The sequence below is a fragment of the Calonectris borealis genome, chromosome 2, assembly GCF_964195595.1.
Source record: "Calonectris borealis chromosome 2, bCalBor7.hap1.2, whole genome shotgun sequence".
Classification (NCBI taxonomy): Eukaryota; Metazoa; Chordata; class Aves; order Procellariiformes; family Procellariidae; genus Calonectris; species Calonectris borealis.
In genome coordinates, this window is record NC_134313.1 from 1,892,445 (window position 1) to 1,913,606 (window position 21,162).

Genomic DNA, 21,162 nt, shown 5'->3' on the forward strand with positions numbered 1-21,162 from the left:
TCCCACCGCCATCCCGCGGCCACCAACCTGGTTATGTCACTCGACCGTCTGCGAGTAAACTTAGATGACCGGCCCCGGTGTTTGGCGTGGCGGGGAGGGCTGGGGACATGCCACGGGGCCCGGCCGCGCTCCCCCGGCCGTGTCACTGTACCCAGCCACCCCGCTAAAAATACCCAAAGGGGGGTGTTGCGGGCGAGCGACGGCCCCGTTGGAACCCGGCCCGTTCCTAATCCCTTCGTGGCTCCTGTCCCATCGTGGGTGGCAGCTGCTGACGGGGACTGGGTGCCCCCAAGGTGCCAGCAGCTCCGGGGAGGAACGTGGTGCCAGGGGTAGGGAGGTGGCACCGCATCCCGGACAACCCCCCCCCACTTTCCTGGCGCGGGACCCCAACATCCCACTGCCCAGGGGACACCGCTGCTGCATTTGGGGTCACACAATTAAGCAAATAGGGGTTAAAAACACCCCATGAAAAAGGTTTTTGGTTGCAAAAACATCAAGATGCCCTTTTTGTCCCCTTCTCTGCCCACCACCCCAAGTTGGGCGGGGGGGGGGTTGTCCCATTATCCCCTGCCCAAGTTTGGGGTCTCCAATACAGGATAACTTCCAGCATCGCCAGGACACACACGGGGTTTTCTCTGCCGTGACCTTCCCTTGGGGGACACCCCCCCCCATCTGCCCGGATTCAATTTTACCTTGATAGGAGGAGAAAGATGGGAAAGGGGACAACAAGCACCCCAAACCCCCCAGAGGTCGGATCCAGTAAAAGAAATTATGTGCGGTTTTAATTGCTGAGGATGTGGTGGGATAAAGGGCTTTCTTTCCCCAAAAAAAGCTTTTTTGCCTTAATTTGGCCCAAATAATCCCTACTTTTGACTGGTCAGTTAGTACCTGGGGAGGGCGGTGTCTCCTGTCCCCAAGTCCCCGAGCGGGGGATGGCCATCAGCTGGGCTAGGGGACTGTCATCCCCCACATCCCACGGAGCTGCTTGTGGGGGTGCAGCAGGACAGGATGCGGCCGGGCTGGGATGTAGTGGGACCCGGACCGCATCCTGCAGGGTGCTGGGGATGATCCTGGGCCCCGAGGGGGCATTGCTACATGGTGGGTGATTATCGATAGCCTCTGTGGGATGAAACGGGTCCACCCTTGGGGGTTAGGTGGGACAACTCGATGGTGACTGCCCCGTGCCTCAGTTTCCCTCAAACACCTTGGTGGGACCAGGCTGCTGCGTGCCCCATCCCTGGCCTCCGTGCGTGTCCCCATCGTAACCCCAACCCCCCCCCCCAGCACTGACCATGACCCTACCGGTGTTAACCCCCACTCTCGCCCGGGCACCCCAAATATCCTCGTCCCTCCTGTGCTGCAGCTGCAGCAGCCACGAGGTGGCAGGGCTCGGAACAGCAGCCCAGGGCCTCATCCTGCGGTGGGCTAAGCACCCCATTGCCACCTGCCCAGCCACCGCCCGGTGCCGGTGACGCCTTTTCCACGTGCTGGGATGGCGGTCCTCGTCCTCAAGCTGGTGACGCTCCTCGCCACGGGCCGGGCGCAAATGTCACCTCCCGCGGCACGAAGCCGAAGGCAGCGGTGAAACCGGTCCAGCACCGCTGGCCCACGCGGAGCCGGCTCCGGTGCATGCGACTGCTCCCCGATTTGTGGGAACATCAAAAAAAAAAACCCAATCCCCCCCAAAATATATATATGGCTTTCTGCAAGGATGGCGACCCTTCCCCGTGCCCCGGGAAGGGTGCTGGGCTGTTCCCGCCTGGGAAAACCGAGGTGGGGAAGGGGCTGCACCCCGATATCGGGCCTGGCACCCGCAGGGGCTGCGGGATGCTGTGGTCGCCCAGCGAGGCGGCGTGAAACCCGATTTTGGGGTGAATAATCCCCGTTCTGGGTCTTTCCCATCTCTTTGGGAAGAAATTATCGTTTCTTTTCTATTTTTTCCCCACTGCGTGCTTGGGCGCAGGGGGGTTGGTGGGAGCTGAGGGGGTGAAGGCACATGGTGGGACCGGGGGTGCCCCGGGGGGATGCCCGGGGTACGACCCCGCCCCCCCAACTCCGGAGCGGCCGCGGGCAGCGCCGAGCCCTCTCCCCGCGGAGATTGACAGCCACCCCGGGGCGTTACCATGGGGATATGCAAATCACACCTCGCTGATAGGCAGGGAACGATTGGGCCCGCCCAGAGAGGCGTGGCCGGGCCGCGCTGCCCCCGTATATAAGGCGCTGGGCTCCATTCAGCCGCCCGGCAGCGCCGAGCACGGGCAGCGGAGTGCGGGCAGGGAGCGGGCAGGGAGCGGGCAGGGGGAGCGGCCCCCGCCCCCAGGGCGCCGTGCCCGTGTCCGGGAGGAGGAGGAGGGCAGGGGAAGGCTCGTAGCCCGGGGAGGAGGGGCCGGGGCAGGTGCCAGGGGAGGCAGGAAGGGGCGGGCAGGGCGCTGCCTGCTCCTCGCCATTGGGAACCGGCTTGCAGGCAGCGGCGGAGCCTACCCCGAGAAGCCGCAGAGCCGTGCTGGAGAGCACCCGGTCCCGGCACCGACGGGGCTCCGCTTCCCGGTTGCGGCGGGGAGGAGAACAGCCAACCCGTAGAGTCCGGCGGAGGGTCCCCGGAGCCCGGCTGCAGCCCGGAGCGGAGCCCCGGCGGAGGGTCCCCGGAGCCCGGCTGCAGCCCGGAGCGGAGCCCCGGCGGAGGGTCCTCGGAGCCCGGAGCAAAGCCCCGGTGGAGGGTCCAGCAGCAGAACCCCGGAGCCCGGCTGCAGAGCGGAGCAGAGCCCCGGTCCAAAGCCCCGTCGGAGGTGTCCGGCTGCAGCCCTCAGCAGAGTCCCGTCGGAGGGTCCCGGAGCCCGGCTGAACCCTGCAGCGGTGCCCGGCTGCATCCCGGAGCGGAGTCCCGTCAGAAGGTCCTGGAGCCCGGCTAAATCCCGCAGCGGTGCCCAGCTGAACCCCGCAGCGGAGCCGCATCGGAGGGTCCCCGGAGCCGGGCTGAACCCCGCAGCGGAGCCCCGTCGGGGCAGCCGGTTGCACCGCAGACAAAGCCCCGGAGCCCGGTCGGAGGAGGCTTTCGGAACCCTCGGGACCCCCCAATTCTCGGTGAACGGCGGTGCCCGGGGGATCACCCCCCGGTCCCTCCATGGACTGAGATGGCCTCGGAGCTGGCCATGAGCGCGGAGCTGCCCACCAGCCCCCTCGCCATCGAATACGTGAACGATTTCGACTTGATGAAGTTCGAAGTGAAGAAGGAACCGGCGGAGGCGGAGCGGCTGTGCCACCGTCTGCCCGCCGGTTCCCTTTCCTCCACCCCGCTCAGCACGCCCTGCTCCTCCGTGCCTTCCTCGCCCAGTTTCTGCGCTCCCAGTCCCGGTGGGCAACCGGTTCCCGGTCCCCCAACTACCACCGCTGCTTCCCTGGGCTCCAAACCGCAGTTGGAAGAGCTGTATTGGATGTCGGGTTACCAGCATCACCTCAATCCCGAAGCTCTCAACCTGACGCCGGAGGACGCGGTGGAGGCGTTGATCGGTGCCCCTCACCATCATCATCATCACCATCAAGGTTATGAGCCTTTCCGACCTCAGCCCTTCGGTGGTGAAGAGTTACCACCGGCCTCCCATCACCATCCCGGTCATCACCATCATCATCATCATCACCTGCGCTTGGAGGACCGCTTCTCCGACGATCAGTTGGTGAGTATGTCGGTACGGGAGCTGAACCGGCAGCTGAGGGGCTTCAGCAAGGAGGAGGTGATCCGCCTCAAGCAGAAGAGGAGGACCTTGAAGAACCGAGGCTACGCTCAATCCTGCCGTTACAAGCGGGTCCAACAACGGCACATCTTGGAGAACGAGAAATGTCAACTCCAGAGCCAGGTGGAGCAACTCAAGCAGGAGGTGACCCGTTTGGCCAAGGAAAGGGATCTGTACAAAGAAAAATACGAGAAGTTAGCCGGCCGGGGTTTCCCAAGGGAGCCCTCTCCATCCACCGCCCCCAAACCCACCGCTGACTTCTTCATGTGAGCCCCAGGGTGGGTGTGTGGGGCATGGGGGGGGGGGTGTCCCCCTTTTTCCTCACCCCCTTCATGTGGGGAGAGCAAACCCTCTGCTTGTATAAAACAAACAAGAAAATTCTTATTATTTTTCCCTCTGAAATTTTGGGGCGGGGGATGTTGAACCCCCCCCATTGGGACTTGGGGGGGTGCGGACCTGGAGCCAGCCTGCATGCGGGACGTGTACGGCGCACCTCCCCACCCCCCCCCGGGAGCATCAGCGCCATCCAGGTGGCTTCATCCCCCCCTTTATCCCGCGTGTTTCACCCCCCGCCCCCAATTTTATTTTCTTTTGACTTTTTTTTTTGAGGGGGTCTCCACGGATCAGCCGGGGGGGTCCCCGGCAGCGCTGCGCCCTGCCCGGCCCCGCACCCCCCACCCCCCGCCCTTCTCGGCCGGCAAACCTGAGCCACCTTTAACTTATTCACCCTTGTAAATATGTAGAAATTAGTTAGTTTTCTGCCTTTTTTTTTTTTTCCTTGAGCCTATATTTTGCTTGGTGATTTACGAAAAAAAAAAATCCTTTAGAAAAGCAAAAAAAAAAAAAAAATACACGAGTCTTAAAAGTTTGTATGTAATAGCATGCAAATAATATCCGAGTTAATTTAACGATGTTGGGAAGAAGCCGAATGCACTATATACAGGAAGCAATTGGGTTAAATAATACTGTTTTATAGAGATTTAAAATTATCTATGCTCTTAAAAATAGTGGGGAGGGGAGAGGTAACAATTCTAGGGTGACCTGAAAGGCAATATAGTAATATATGGACTGCAAACGGTTGGCTGCTATCTCACTATGCACCAGATTTATTTATTAACCCTCGGGAAATGGAATATTATTTTAACCTCGCTGTTGAAAGAAGGAAAGAAACTGCACATTCTTTCTTGCGCAAAACAAAAAAAAAAAAGGAAGAAAAGAATAATTTGTGCAATTGTGCTTGGAGCGAAAGCGGGGCCGATCCTGCGCGGAGGAGCGGGGTGGTTTTTTTTTAATAAGTTGCTTATTTAAAAAAGAAAAACCATTAAAAAAAAAAAATTTAATCTTGGGGAAAACACAAGGGTCTTGCGGACAAAGCGAGCTTGGGAGCCTGGTGCATTTTAGGTACTGATCGTGCGAAGCGTTTTTAACGACCTGTTGTTTCGATTTGTGACGGTTTTAACGATGTTGCATCAAGATAAAAACTTATATTCAACTAGAGCCTGGGTCGGGTTTTCTCTCAACCGGGGGGTCCCGCAGCATCGCCTTTTCGTTCGGGGTTTGCTTCTTCATCCCTTTGAGTCCTGGTACTGATGTAAAAACCCTTCCCGAGCTCCGTCGCGGCGTGGGGGGCTCGCAGGGATAAATCCAGCGTTGACCATCGCTTGCGAGCCAGGGACCACCGTCGGCTCTGCCCCACTGGCTTTTTGCTTTTCCTACCTTTTTTTTTTTCTTTTTCCAGCCAGTTGTTTTTTTTTTTTCCACAAGGCGCCCCGGAGACCTTCGTCCCCGCGGCTGCCGAAAAGTCACCTTCGCCCCAGCCCGGATCCAGTTTGGTCCCAGCTTGTCCGACACCGCCCCGATGAGCCGCTGGCTTGATTTTAAACGGTAATAAATTATTACTTTTTTTTCTTTCCCCTTTTGACTTCTCCCTTTTGAGTTTTTAATTAAGGGAGGGACGGGGGGGAAAAAAAAAAACTAACAAACCAAACACGCACTTTCCCTAAAGGTTGGTATTTTTACAGATGTTTTGGGCTTTTTCGGGACTGTGGGCAGGGACGTACGTCCCCGGCAGCTCTGCTCTGCGCCGCTGGGAAGCCTGAGCACGGCTGCCCCGCTCGCAGCTTTCCCCGGCCATGCGGGGCAACTTGCAACACAGCCCGTGGTCCAACATATTTCTGAGCGTTTTATATACATTTTTTTATATATATTTTTTTTTCCTCCTATATTTTTTGCACAGGGAGCTGCCTGTGCATGCCGGCTGCGGCGTGTTTCCTCCTGCCGCCCTCCATAAATCACCGCCGCGCTGATGCAACCCCCCCCACTGTCCCCGGGCTTTGCGGGGTGCGTGTGGCCCCAAAACCCTCTGGTTCTTTCTCCCCTGCAACCCCAGACCTCATCCCCCTCTTTTCTTCAGCTGCTTTAGGCTTGTTGGGATCTTATTTTGGGGGTTTTTGAGCAGCCCGAGCTCGGCTCGATATCCGCCTCAGTTCTTGGGATGGGGGCTGGGACGCATGGAAGGACCCTTGCCCCATGCCTGATGCATCAGGGCTGGGTAGAAAAGGGGGGGCTTGTAGGGGGGTTCACCCCCTATTCTTATGTTTATTTAGAGCTGGGGAAGCCTTGTAAACCCTGCTCTAAATAAAAATAACCCGTCCTGCTGCCCGTGCAGTGTCTCGCAGGGCATCGCCTCCTCTTCCTGTTTTTTTTTTGGGGGGTGAATCGCAGCTCCCCGTTGGGTTACTTCCCAACTTTTCCTCCCAACATCCCCCTCCTTGGCACATTTTGTTTTTTCTTGGGAAAGAGCTTCCAGCCACCCGCTCTGTGATTAAATAAGGAGAGTTTGGGGAGGAGAAGAAGGGATTTGGGGCCAGCGCCTTCCCCAAACCATCCCGGGGACCTCGGTTCCCCCCATCTATTTCCTCGCCCCTGGATCTCACTGTGGTCCATGTCCCGTGTGTCCCCGGGGGGACCGGTGCCCCCTTTTCCCAGCCGTGGTAGGGCTGGCCAGAGGCGCAGAGCTGGCTTTGGGGTTGTGCCGGGTTTTGGGGGAGCGCTGCCCCGTGGGATCTCACCCCGGGGTCCAGCGGGATGCTCTGCGATGCCCGTGGGGGGGCTGCCATCGCCTCCTGCCCCGTGACGCCGTTCCCTACGCCTCGGCAGAGCGAAGGCAGCGCTTTGGGGCTGAGGATGCCTGATTTCCCCCGCCTTGGTGTCCAGCACCGCTTGGCCCCTCCATCCCCCTCCTCTTTAATTTATATTTTTTTTTTTTTATTATTTCATGGTGCAGCAAGCTGGGGAAGATGCAACCTGCGTCTCACCATGGTGCTGCCCCGGGGGCAGATTATTTTGGCGATTGTGATGTTACCCCTTCCCCTTCATCCCCGAAACTCCGAGGGCAGTTTTGAGCAGGGATGTGACCCACCCCCCCCACCCCCCCCAATTCCTTGCACTGCTGTGATTTTTTTTTTTTTTTATTCCCCCCTGATTTATTTTTTTCTGGCACCTCCTGGAAATCCCCCCAAGCAGGGGAATAGCTGGAGCAGAGCACGGGGCGTTACTGCTACCCGTTAATCGTGGTCCTCCATGGGGGCCCCACGGCAGCTCCTTGGTGAGATTTGGGGGCAGAGTCGCACCCTTCTGCCCCGTCGCAGTGTTGGGGTGCAGCTGGGGACCCCCCCTAGTGATCCCCATCACCCTGACTTTGCTCCAGGCTGCTCAGGCTCCCGGGGGTCGGCCGTCCTGGATCCTGCCGTGCTCCCGTTTGGTGAATAAATAATAAAAACTAAAGCGGTTTATGCCCAAATGGGGCTGGTTTGTGACTTGTCTCCTTGCTGGGGCTGGGAGGGCTGAGTCGAGCCCCCCCAGCTTGGGGTGGGGGGGGGTCTGGGTGGTCCCTGCTTGGTTTTGCAGCGGGGTTTTTTTTTGGGGTGGCTGCAATATGTTGACCTTTGCCGCAGGAGCGTGCGTTTGCGCGCGGTCAGAACATGTGGGTGCGTGTTTTGGGATGGGGAGGGGGTGTGCGTGCGCGGTGGCACATCAGCGCCTGTCACCCGTGCCGCAGGGTTGCGGCTGTTTGCGGGGTGCCATATACGTGTGCTGCAGGTGGGTGCGTGGATTTTTGGGGTTGCTCTGATCTCTTTAAAGCATTTTTTTTCCTTCATTTCCCCTGATCTCTGAGCTGGAGGGCCCCCCCCCCCCCTTCCCCAAGCTGTTCTTTGGGGTCTGCATGGGAGTTGTAGGACCTTGGGCCACCACACTCTTCCTCCTGCGAGGATCTGCAGCCCCAGCACCCATCCTGGGCATCTCCTGCACCCCAGCTCCAGCCTGGCCCTGGGGCTTGGGGGGTGAAAGCAGCAGCCCCAGGGTCCCACCCCAACCCCATGGGGTGCACCAAGGGGTGGTTGGCTCTCGAGGTGGGGGTATGGGGACAATCCCCGTGGGTTGGCACGTGGTCCCCTCCATACCACCCTCCTCCAGAGCTTTTTAAACCCATTTTCAAGCTTTACTCGCACCTTGACGCACGCTTGAAGGCACCACTGGGGCATCGCTGGGCTGGGAAACAACCGAAACTCCTCTAGCTGATGGGTTTTACACCCCTCTCCCACCAAGCAGAAGGGTGATTTTGGGGGGATGCTGGCTTCCAAACACAGCAGCACCCTGAGGAACCTCACCCAAACACACACGGGTGCCCCAGCACCGCTTACAACCCCCAGCAAAACCACCCACCGACCGGTGCCACGCGCTCCGTCTCGTCCCCGAGTAGCGATTAGTTGCAGATAACCGAGTTTCTGCAAACAGGCAGAAAAACCGCAACAGGCCGATCAATGCGGCATCGCCAAAGTACCCCTCGCTCCTTCCTCCTCAATTATTGATGTTAATACCCGGCACGTTCACCACCGCGCCGCTACAGCCTGTTCCACGCAAAGTCCCGACATCTTGGTAACGTGATAACTCCAGCCCTGGGATATTAAATCGTGGTTAGGAAGCGGGGTGGGCTGTTGGACACGCATGAATTTGGGGGCTGCGTGCGCTGGAAAAGCGCAAATTAATTAAATTCTCAGCAAAAGAAATCTCCCAACAAAACGAAACCCTCGGCGGTTTGCAGCCCTCGGGGCTGACCCGCTGCGAGCTGTGCCCGGGCTCAGTTTGGAGCTGGTATTTTTTGGCTCGAGCAGATCTTTATGTTATGGCTCGGCCAAAGTTTGCTTTTTGCACGCTCTCTCCCTTCCGCGCTCCGGGCCCGGCTGCCTCCTCGATGCTCCCGCGTCCCTGGGAGCCAAACACTGCCCTGCTCATCATATATGACTACATATATATATAAAAATACATATATATATAAAAATGCATATATATATATAAATTCATATATATCCATATATCACCTTGGCAAAACCAAGCTCATTTGCTTCTGCCAGCTGATGGGCTCACTCGCTTTGGCACTTGCACAGCTCGTCCCTACGGCTGGGATTTATTCCTAGCGAAGTGCAGAGCCCTCTGCCTTCCCCCGGCCAGCGCATCCCTGTTGCACCGGTATCGCCCCTAATCTCGGCAGGAGCTGAGGTCATTCCCGACAGCCGGCACACGGAAAACCCTCACGCATACCGTGAACAGGACCACAGCTGGGTTTTGATCCCAAAGTCCTTGCTTTTGGCTGGGTCTGCATCGCCCAGGGATGATGTTGCTGCGGGAGGTGGGATGCAGGATGCAAAGATAGAGGACATTGGATGTGGGATGCAGGTAGTGGGATGCAGGATACAGGTATGGATGCAGGAGGTGGGATGCAGGAGGTGGGATACAGGAGGTGGGATGCAGGATATGGTTGTGGGATGCAGAAGGTGGGATGGAGGATGTGGGATGCAGGATATGGGATACAGGATGGAAGGATACAGGACATTGGAGGTGGGATGCAGGTAGTGGGATGCAGAATACGGGTATGGATACAGGAGGTGGGATACAGGAGGTGGGATGCAGGATATGGGTATGGGATGGAGGAGGTGGGATACAGGAGGTGGGATGCAGGATATGGGTATGGGATGGAGGAGGTGGGATGGAGGATGTGGGATGCAGGATATGGGATGCAGGATGGAAGGATATAGGACATTGGAGGTGGGATGCAGGAGGTGGGATGCAGGATACAGGTATGGATGCAGGAGGTGGGATACAGGATGTGGGATGCAGGATATGGTTGTGGGATGCAGAAGGTGGGATGGAGGAGGTGGGATGCAGCATATGGGATGCAGGAGGTGGGATGCAGGGTGCATATAGAACATTGGAGGTGGGATGCAGGAGATGGGATACAGGAGGTAGGATGCAGGATATGGTTATGGGATGGAGGAGGTGGGATGCAGGAGGTGGGATGCAGGAGGTGGGATGCAGGATGCATACAGAATATTGGAGGTGGGATGCAGGAGGTGGGATGCAGAATACAGGTATGGATACAGGAGGTGGGATACAGGAGGTGGGATGCAGGATATGGGTATGGGATGGAGGAGGTGGGATGGAGGAGGTGGGATACAGGAGGTGGGATGCAGGATATGGGTACGGGATGGAGGAGGTGGGATGGAGGAGGTGGGATACAGGAGGTGGGATGCAGGATATGGGTATGGGATGCAGAAGGTGGGATGGAGGAGGTGGGATGCAGGAGGTGGGATATAGGATGGAAGGATACAGGACATTGGAGGTGGGATGCAGGTAGTGGGATGCAGAATACGGGTATGGATACAGGAGGTGGGATACAGGAGGTGGGATGCAGGATATGGGTACGGGATGGAGGAGGTAGGATACAGGAGGTGGGATGCAGGATATGGGTATGGGATGGAGGAGGTGGGATGGAGGATGTGGGATGTAGGATGCAGGACACAGGACATTGTATATGGGATGCAGGTAGTGAGATGCAGGATATGGGATATGGGATGCAGGATGGAAGGATATAGGACATTGGAGGTGGGATGCAGGAGGTGGGATGCAGGATATAGGTGTGGGATGCAGGATGTGGGATGCAGGAGGTGGGATGTAGGATGCAGGACACAGGACACTGTATATGGGATGCAGGTAGTGAGATGCAGGATATGGGATATGGGATGCAGGACGTGGGATGCAGGAGGTGGGATATAGGAGGTGGGATATAGGATGCAGGAGGTGGGATGCAGGATGCACGGATACAGGACATTGGATATGGGGTGCAGGTAGTGGGATAGCAGGATATAGGTGTAGGATGCAAGAGGTGGGATGCAGGATGCATGGATACAGGACATTGGATATGGGGTGCAGGTAGTAGGATGCAGGATATAGGTGTGGGATGCAGGAAGTGGGATGCAGGATATGGTTATGAGATGCAGGAGGTGGGATGGAGGAGGTGGGATGCAGGATATGGGATGCAGGAGCTGGGATGTAGGTTGCACGGATACAAGACATTGGATGTGGGATGCAGGAAATGAGATGCAGGATATGGGAGATAGGGTGCAGGAGCTGGGATGCAGGATGCAAGGATACAGAACATTGGAGGTGGGATGTGGGATACGGCATGTGGGATGTTAGGTGCAGCACATGGGCTGTGGGATGCGAGATGCTGGATGTGGGCTGCAGACGTGGGGTACGGCGTGCAGGATGCGGGATAAGGGATGTGACAGGTAGGATATGGGATGTGGGATGCAGGATACGAAGTATGGGAAATGGGATATGGGATATGGGGTATGGGGTATGGGGTATGGGGTATGGGGTATGGGATATGGGGTATGGGGTATGGGATATGGGATATGGGGTATGGGGTATGGGGTATGGGGTATGGGGTATGGGATATGGGGTATGGGGTATGGGGTATGGGATATGGGATATGGGGTATGGGGTATGGGGTATGGGATATGGGATATGGGGTATGGGGTATGGGGTATGGGGTATGGGATATGGGGTATGGGGTATGGGGTATGGGGTATGGGATATGGGGTATGGGGTATGGGGTATGGGGTATGGGGTATGGGGTATGGGATATGGGATATGGGGTATGGGATATGGGGTATGGGGTATGGGGTATGGGGTATGGGGTATGGGGTATGGGATATGGGGTATGGGGTATGGGGTATGGGGTATGGGATATGGGATATGGGGTATGGGATATGGGGTATGGGGTATGGGATATGGGGTATGGGATATGGGATATGGGGTATGGGGTATGGGGTATGGGATGCTCCACTGCAGCAGGCCCCTGTGGCTGTGCGAGCAGTGCCATGGCACCGCGTGTTGGCTGTCGCTGCCGCTGTGCCGGGAGGAAGGGGAAGTGCTGGATCATGCATGAGGAGCAAGAAGGAACCCGGCACTGCCCAGCCCACCCTTCCCCAACGGAACAAGCTCCAGTGAGGATGCAACACCGACAATTACCAGCAATACCCACTCACTCCAGGCACGTTTGATAAGACTTTATCAGGTGCTATTGCCCTGCGCATCACTCCATGCAGGTGCGTGCACCGATATCCGTGCGTGTGTAAATCTATGTGTGACTGTGCATGTGCGCGCGGGTAGTGGGATGCAGGGATATGGGATGCAGGAGGTGGGATGTGAGATGCGTAGCCATGTGCGCATAGGGAAACCAGCTGCATCGCCAAGTGGGAAACATGCGATGACAGTGTCAGTCCTCAGGTCTGGTGGTCCCATCAGCCGTGCCCATGCAGTGCAGCTCTCGGTGTCACCGTCCCCAACACCTGGGAGTCCCCCCATCCCCCGCGCTGGCCCCACAACTCCTCATCCCTGCCTGCCAAGCTCCTCAATTAAGTCATCAGCTTAGTGCCTAATTACCCACACGGTGAAATCCAAAGGCTCCTTGGGTTTTTTTTTCCCTTCCTTCCTCCCTTTCCGTGGCTAAGAGCGGCGGGGGAAGAGGGGGAGCTGGTAGAGCATCCTCCCCCCCAACACCAGGTTATTTATTCATGTAACAGGCCGAGGCTGGGGCGCAGCTCAGCGCAGCCCTGGCAGCTGTCTGCTCCCTGGGAGCGCGAGCTGTAATTTGCACAAGCAAAAATAAACTAATTGTTATTTTCAATTTACATAAAAGGAAAGGAAAAGAGGTGGGGGAGGGGGCTGGGAGGGCGAAGGGGAGCCTCGCACTGCCAACCTCTCCTGGGCGACGTGAGCCGTAGGACCAGCTCTTCCCCTGCTCCCGTGGGTCTCATCCTGCCTGTCTGGGGGATGATGCTGGTAGCTGGAGGAGTCGACAGCTACGGAGATGGAGGGGCTGGACCATCATCTTCCTCGCCATGGGGACCAGGGCTGCTGGCCCGCTTCCAGCTTTGAGATGCAAAGCCCATCTCGATGCAGGCACAACCCAAAGGGAGAGGACAACTGCTTTCATCAGCTGGCTAAAAGGAAAGATCTGCTGGTGTCAGGCCACTTTTGGGGGGCTGAGGTAGGTTTTTTTGGGGTTTTCACTTTGGCCGTGGCGTGTGCGGATCAAAAAGAAGGGCCTGGTCAATGACAACCACAAGAGACAAAGCGGGAAGTCGAATTGAGGGGGACACCTCATATGTTCACCGTCCCTCTTACTTCTTAGTGCAGGTCCTTTGCTTTCGGAGGCCTCTTTTGGGGACTTTTTCATGCCCAAACACCTTTCACCCCAGGAGTTTATTGCTCCCACTTCTGCTTAGTTGATCAGTCTCTCATTTGGACACCAGCAGTGAGTCTCCAAGCCTTTGCTCTTACTGCTCAACCAATGGGGTGGCTGGAGGGGCCATCTTGAAGGTCTTACCGTAGGAAAACCTTAGACCTTTGAGACTTACAACCATTTTCTCAAGCAAGAGCTGTGGAAGGGCACCTGGTGGGGATGTGTTTGCTGGATCTGGGCTTGTGATGGAGGTGAGCGTGACGCTAAATAGCAGAGGGGGCTGTGAGCGCTCCTCTCTCATCAACTCGGGGCAGCCCAAGGACTCCCCGGGCCAGGGAGGAAGAAGAGGAGAAAGAGGAACACATCCATGGTCTCATGCATTGGAGGGGGTGGAGATTGAAGATGCTGGTGCTCACTGTCTCCAGCAGCATCCCTACCACGTGGCACAGGAGACCCCTGCCACACCGGCAATCCCGGGAGCCTTTGTCATAACACTTTGAATGAGACGTCGCGGGCGTTTAATTTAGATTTACGCCGACAGGTTCTGCCCGTTAATTAAATATCAATTGATTGTTCGGAGAACACTTCCTTGGGTTTATCGCGTTTCTCAGAGACAAATCAAATTGCCATGTCATTAACTTGCAGCTATACAATCCATACATAATTACTGTCTTATTAATACCTTCGAGTTACGAGGAAGTTTTAGGCAATTAATATTTGTGGTATAGTTTGTATCAAGTTAATTCCGTCAGGGTTATGTTAATAATGCGGACATCTAATAAGCTGGATAATTAACGTCTTTCTCGTTAGCATCTTCTCAGATGCCAGTTAAATGTCAGGCCAGCCTTTGTGGTCAGGCTGCATTTAATTAAACATGTTATTACAGAGGGACTCATGTCTGTTACATGTGAATAGAGCCAGGTCGGAGCAGCGCGCGGCTCCCGCCCTGCCTGGGCTGTGGATGCAAAATAGGTTTGGGGATGGTTGGGAAACGGGATTTGGGCACTGTTTACAAGCCAGGATGCAAGACAAGGCATTTTTTTGCCTTGGAGGAGGGTCAGGATACTGCCCTGATCAGTGTTGGTCCATCGTTGGTCGATTCAGAACAAGGTTTGGGTTTAAGGGTTGGTCTTCCAAAGAAGTGGCCAAAGCTGCAGGTTCCCTGATGTGGACAAGGCATAGTGGAGTGGACAAGGTACTGGTCAGCATCTGTGACCACATTTCCCCAGCAAGCCTTGGCTGTAACTCCAAAAATGATCACCATGAAAATTCAGGCAAATCTTAGGCTCAGCTTGAGTCAAAAGGTGGGGGGTTTTGTGGAGTTTCTTCCTGGGCTGGCAGCAGTTTTGCTGGTATGCCCCAGCCCTGGGATCCTCTCACCCCACGTTGCTTCCCTGGGGCTTTCATGCTGCCTCATGCCTTGAGCTGGTGCCATGGGGAAAATCAGCAGGGAAACATGGCTGTGTGTCCCGTGGCAGGGACTGGTGGGATGTCTCCATCTCCTGGCATGGATGCCCACAGGACAGTGGATGTGCTTCAGCCGTGCAAGAGGTCTTGGCCATAAGATCTTCACCAGGAGATGTCCACGACTCTGCTGAGCCTGGATCTCTCTGCCCACAGCTTTCCCTTCCCTGATGCTCATGAATAAAAGATTGACCTTATCTACCTGGCCTGTTTGTCTTTGTGAAATATTCATCAGTTGCTGATTAAGTTTTAAGGAAGGGACATGTTGCTCAGGTAGGTTGCCGTGCTCCAGCAGCCCAGAGGAAGCGGGTTCGGGGTGGAAAGCCGTGGGGTTGGGGTTTACCCTCTCAGATTGCTCTGGGAGAGAGATGGGGAGAGTTTTGCTCCTTCCCTGCTCCTGACTGGGGTCCCTGCAAGAAATCCTCGTGGGATAGTGGGAGAGGGAGGACCAGGCTGGGCTCAGCTCCCGTTTGGGGAGGTGACTTGATGCACAGTGAAGCCCAGCACCACCAGAGCACACCAGAAAGAGTTGAATTCAGGAGAGGAGACACAAGCCTTGCCACCATGACTACAGAGGAGAAAAAGGCCTTGGGTGACCTGAATGAGGTCCCCCATCCCTGGCGAGCGTGGTGGCTGCAGAGGTTCTGTCTCCTTTCAACAGCGAAGCCTTCCTGGGACAGCATTGCCATTGGGAAAAAGAGGGAATAAACCAAAATTAAAATAATTTTCCTTTGTGGTTAACCCCAAATAAGGGCTCTGCTGCTTATTTCTTCCCTCCCCTCTTCTTGTCTCATTGCAAGGACAGACAGGAGACACTCAGGAGCTCATTTGTAATTGCAATTAGGAGCTCAGCTAATGCTCTCCCCAAAAGTGTTCTTGCTGGGGGTGGGTCTTCATGTGCTCTGTTCTGGGACAGGTTGGGGAAGGAGAGGAGGGAAGGATGCTCCACCACCCGATGTGCTGGGAGCCATGCTCACACTGCCATCGCAGGTGAGGTTGCCCCGTGCAGCATCCCTGGCCAGAGGTTACTGCCCCATGAATATTTCAGGAGCCAGCGTGGGGGTCCCGAGGGTCTCCTGGGGTGGGGCATTAGTGCAGGCTGAGGAAGCACTGGACAGACAGTAGAGAAGGAGTGAAGAAAACTGCAATGAAAACCAAGCAAAAGGCTGCCAAAGCCACAAGGTTGGGCATGAAATATTGATGGAGCTATGCCGTGCTGGAAGGGAGGTGTGGAGGTCCTGGTGAGGCTGCGGTACCCCAGGCCTGGCTCCTTTCTCGCCCATCACAAATGCACAGCCGGCGAAGTTTGGGCAGTGGTTAAAAATGTATGAGCCTACTTTTGCAGCAACCAGACCCATCTGGCATCTTGTCTCCCTGGTGCTCCTCTCCTGTGCTCTGTAAATGTTGGGTGGTGGAACTGAGGGGGGAGACTTGGTGGCCCCAGTGTGAGCGATACTGTGTGAGTTGGGCCTGTGGGTAGCACCAGGTGTGGTGCTGGTGGTGGGGTGGTTGTGTGGGAAGGGTAGGCCATGGAACAGAGGTGGTTGGATGGGAAGGATGGGCAATGGAATGGAGGTGGTTGACCAGGAGGGATGGGCAACGGGCTAGAGGTGGCTGTGGTGGGAGGAAAGGGCAATGGGATGGAAGTGGTTGGCCAGAAGGGATGGGCAATGGAATGGAGGTGGTTGACCAGGAGGGATGGGCAGTGGGCTGGAGATGATTCTGGTGGGAGAGATGGGCAACGGGGTGGAGGTAGTTGGGTGGGAGGGATGGGCAATGGAAGGGAGGTGGTAGAGTTGGAGGGATGGGCGATAGGAGGCAGGTTGACTGTGGGAGGAATGGGCAATGGGAAGAGGTGGTTGGATGGGAGGGATGTCCCCAGATGGGGACTGCGTTTCCGTTTTTGGGGCAGTCATGTGCCCCCTTTGGCCCCTCCATGTCCTGTCTGTGTGAGCGGCTCAGAGGCAGGGCTGCTGCCCGCGGGGTCTGCACCAGGCATCCTTCCCAAATCCACCACCGTGTCCAGCAGAGAAATCAGCCCCACGCCCCAGGACCACCTCCTTCCTTCCCTGATGCAGACCCTGACGACCCCAAAGATGAAGTTCCCGAGCCGGTGTTGAATCAACTCTTCCTAGAAATAACACCCCATCAAGAGCTGTGTTTTCTTACACAAATGATTTCCTTTTGCCTCCGTGCGAGCTCATTAGCATTCCTCAACGCGACCGCGGGGATCGATGCGGTGCTGGGCCAATGCACGGCAGTCGATTCCCGTTTGCTGGGAGACTTTACTTCCCCGTCTAATCAGGCAGAGTCCAGCTGACAGCCACGTCTTTCTCCCTGCTTTTTGCTCTGGTATTGGTCACCCGCTGATTAATTTCCAATGGGTTAGTTCATCAGAGAAGGAGGCTCTCCGGTTTAATTAGAAACGGGTAATATGAGTGCGTATAATCATGCAGCCGTCCAGCGGTAGGTTATTGCGGAAGCGTGCCGGGAGTTTCAGCTTTTCTTAAAATAAAATTAAAAAAAAAAAAAACAAAACTTGGAATAAAAGGTCTCTGGTCTTTATACTTGCAAGGACAGCGTCCGGCGCGGGAGCTGATGTAAGCGGCTTCATTGCCACCTGCCTGAGCCTGCAGCCCTCTCAGCAGGCAGCTGCTTATCGCAGGCATCTTGTCGGGATGCTGTTCCCGAGATTCTGAGTGCCACCAGATATTAGGGGACGGAGCGACTCTTTGCTACAGGGACCTTACGGGACGGGAGGGCAGAATCCATGCTGCGCATCCCAGCGGCAGCCTTGCCCCCATGCCGTATCGTCCCTCCAGAAGCTACGCGGCACGCGGGTCCGTGCACACGTGCTCGTTCCCGCCGGCTTTGCTGGCTCCGGGTCTCCTTGCGAGGAGCTGCCGAGTCAGCAGCCTGCACATCTGCAGCGCGGGATCCACCGGAGGACGATATTAATCAGTGTTTTTCTCCTGGACTTTGGCAGCATCCCTGCGCTCGCAGCTGTGCCTGCGCCCTGGGAAATAAGCTCCGGTGGCTCCCCCCTTGCCTGCTGGGGACCGCACCCTGTCCCCAGGTGTTTTTGGGGCCGTGGGGACAGATGTGTCCCCCTCCGGCGGGCAAGCGACAGGCAGGGGAGATGCTGTTAATGCCCCAATGATGGGGGGTGCTGCCCTGCACCCCTCCCCAGGCATAAAGCAACTTAGTCCCTATCTTTTCTCAGAGATGTCGGTGCTCCTTGGAGCATCTTTGGACATTGTCTCTGCCAAGGAGAACATCCTGCACCGCACTTGGTGCTGGTCTGAGTGGCGTCCTCAGGGTCCCAAACCATCCCCATGATGCTCAGTGGTGGGAATAAGGTGTTACAAGGCCTGGGGGGACTCATTGGGATGGGGGGGTACCCGTGCTGCTGGCTGCACCCACCTCCAAGCGCCGGGATCCCACGAGGCACGTGCTACTCAGCTGTGCTCTCGCGCCGTCTCGCAGTCACCATCCGGAAGCTGGATGAGGCCACGTGGATAATTAGGATAATGCACTGTACTAACGCAGCGCTTCCCCGCCAAGGCAGCGCTGAGCTCTTTATGGGCACTAATGAATTTAGCCTCCGTGGGAACGGGGAGGAGGAGAATCTTCTCTCAATAAGGACCTTTAACCCCATTCTTGGAGAAAAACATTTCCCAGTGCCTCAGTTTCCCTGGTTGCAAATGTGAGCGGGGGCTGTGGCTTGGCCCATCTAGCTGAGGGTTATATTATGTTGTTCAAGGGGTTTTGGGGGCAGGGACAGCCATGTATATGTGCTTGCAACCCTTTTTCCATCACCTGGGTTTCCAACCTCCTTTTCATCCCAGTGGTTGTGGTTAGGGGGAGGCAATGCTGCTGGGGAAGATGGGGGAAATGGGATGCAGGAGCTGGGAAACTGCCACCCCACGGGCATGGGGACAATTCAGTGGCAGGCGGTGAGGACAGGGTGGGTTCGCTCAACTCTTGCCGGCCCCTACGCGTTTTGTTTTTGCGCTGTGCTCCCTTCCCCATGGGCATTGGCTCTCCGTGGGGGTTGGAAGCAGGAGGGGTGCAAGGGGCGGGGGGGCTCGATGCAGGCTGCCGCTCGCTTGCGATCTCTTTGTGTTGTAGTGTAATCAGCGCTCACTTATTCTCTTTGATTTTCTTTTTTTTTTTTTTTTTTTTTTTTCCCCTCCTTTTTGCTGTTGCTATTTTTCATGTTTCCACCGTGTCGGCAGTTTTCTCCCCCATCCCTCCCCCAGAAACCTGAGACCAGGAATCATTCGGGTTGCAAAGGACTGTTAGTGGGTCACTGGTCTCCTGCTGTGGCATCTTCCAGCCACCTCTTCCAAGCTGTTAACCCTACCCAAGCTGCAAGAGCATTCCTCCATGCATCCCCCCCTTGCCCCCACACAGATCCCCATGCAAGAATCCCCAGCAAGCCTGAAATCCCCCAGCAAAAGGGCCAGAAGAGATCATTTGGGGGGGAATTTGGGCTGAAGAAAATGGCTTTATGGCCTCTGAGCGGTCAGACTGGGGATGCTGGATGCTCTGATGGGAGGTGGCCGGGGGATTTATTGCCCTTTTAGGGATTTGGGGTAACGTGGCTTGCAGTAGATGTGGGGGGAAATGCGGGTGGGATGGGACATTGGAGGATGCTAGGGTAGGTTTGCGGGCAGCATGGCACTATGGGCAAAGCCAGAGCAACAAGGTATTCTGGGGCTTTGGGGAGGGTTTTAAGCACTGAGATACTCTGGGATGCTGGGGGCATTGGGTCTTTCATGGCAACACGGTGGATGGAGGCATGGTGATGCTGTGAGCAGCAGATCCTCCCGGAATGCTGGGGAGAAACCCGTGGGCACCAAAACATTGGGGGACATTAGGGCAGGATTTGGGACAGAAGTCTTTTCAGGGACAGGAGTGGAGGTGTGAGCAGCTGGGCAGCACCGTGGGCAGGGAGGTGTTTGGGGATAGCAGGATTAGACCTGTTGGCCCATGACTATAGAGGGACAGTGGGTGGGATTTGGGGCACCACAGTAATCTAGGATGGGGGCGATGATAGCTGCACTGTGGTTATCAGATATTGGAGATGAAGGGAAAGAGATCTACATTATTTTCCAGCTAGGTCAAGTGAAAATGGACTATAGAATATTAGGAAAAAAAGCAAGGGAAAGAAAATAGAGAGTCTTGTTTCCTTGATGGTGAGTCCTAGAAAAGGGTCATATTTGACTTTTTCAGTGCAGGGCAGAGGCTGAAGGGCTCTTCCATGGCAGACCCTGCATGAAGGGGCTGTACCATGCCCGATGCACGCTCAGAGGTGGCCTGGGCAGCTCTGGGAGGCTCTCCTTCTCCTGGCTCCACCCTTCCTGAGAGCTGTTATGGGAGAACAAGGCATTTCGCTATTTCTTGGCTTGTCCTCGTGCTGGCAGGGAAGAGGAGAGGGTGATCCGTTTGCTCCTCTCAGCTGAGCACGAGATCTCGATTTCTGCATGGCAGCTTGGGTTTGCCCATTGGGGTTACTGGCTTTGCTTGCCTGTTCCTGCGCTTCCTTCACAAACCATCTCCTAGGGAGAGTCTGGACATCTTCACTGTGTCCCTCAGTCCTTTTTGGGGTGCAGGAGCCCATGCATCATGCTGAGGGCTGTCCCAGCTGCACAGAGCAGGTTTTTGGCAGAGCCCATGTAGGAGCACACTCTCTGGCTCCTGAATGTTGTTTTGGTGTTGCCTGGTCTGGCTGGTCCATGGGTCTGATATGGGGGTGAGAAATCGTGTCCAGCACAGAAGAGAAAGCATCAGGATCCTACAGCATGCAAGTTCAGCTGTGGATGGACAACAGTAAGATGGGTTCACGTAGCCATGCTAACACCAACCTGGTGGGGCTGTCGGACATTACGTCCACCACCCGTCCCTGCCAAGCTGCTCTTGTCCCACAGTCCTAGCATCTCCTCCAGCTAGTGGAGGAAAGCACTTGCCCTGGAGGTTTGCCACCGCTCCCTAAAGGGAGGGGCTGCTAAGGAGAAATAGCACCATGAAGATATGAAGATACGTGACTTTGCAAAGGCAAAAAAAATTCATCATGGGTAAAGACAGGCTGATGGTCCTTCCAGTATTTGGGGAGGGTTGTGCTTCTCTCCCTACTTGTTTGTCACCCGAGGCTATCAGGAGTACTCAATCTCAATCTTTTTGATCTTTTCCCAAAAATTCATCGGAGGATGCAGAAAAGTGGATCAGCTCCTAAGCGCTGTATCAGGAAAGTTGCAATTTAAACAGATTTTATTTTTTTTTCCTTCTGACGGTGAGTGGGGTGTTTGAGTTAAATAGGTGTTGACTAAAACCAACACGGAGCTGTTTCAGCTGTGTGAACACAAATCGCTGGCCCTT

The 21,162-nt window shown here is 55.9% G+C and overlaps 1 protein-coding gene across 1 annotated transcript; it reads left to right on the forward strand.

Moving 5' to 3' along the window:
- The first annotated feature begins 3,048 nt into the window (after positions 1 to 3,048).
- Positions 3,049 to 3,998, forward strand: MAFA (MAF bZIP transcription factor A). Its single transcript, XM_075144547.1, has one exon. The coding sequence runs from the start codon at positions 3,132 to 3,134 to the stop codon at positions 3,996 to 3,998; it is 867 nt and encodes a 288-aa protein (XP_075000648.1). The 5' UTR covers positions 3,049 to 3,131.
- The last annotated feature ends 17,164 nt before the right edge of the window (positions 3,999 to 21,162 follow it).

Coding starts and splice junctions, on each gene's coding strand:
- MAFA (XM_075144547.1), top strand. CDS start 3,132: ATGGCCTCGGAGCTGGCCATGAGCGCGGAGCTGCCCACCAGCCCCCTC.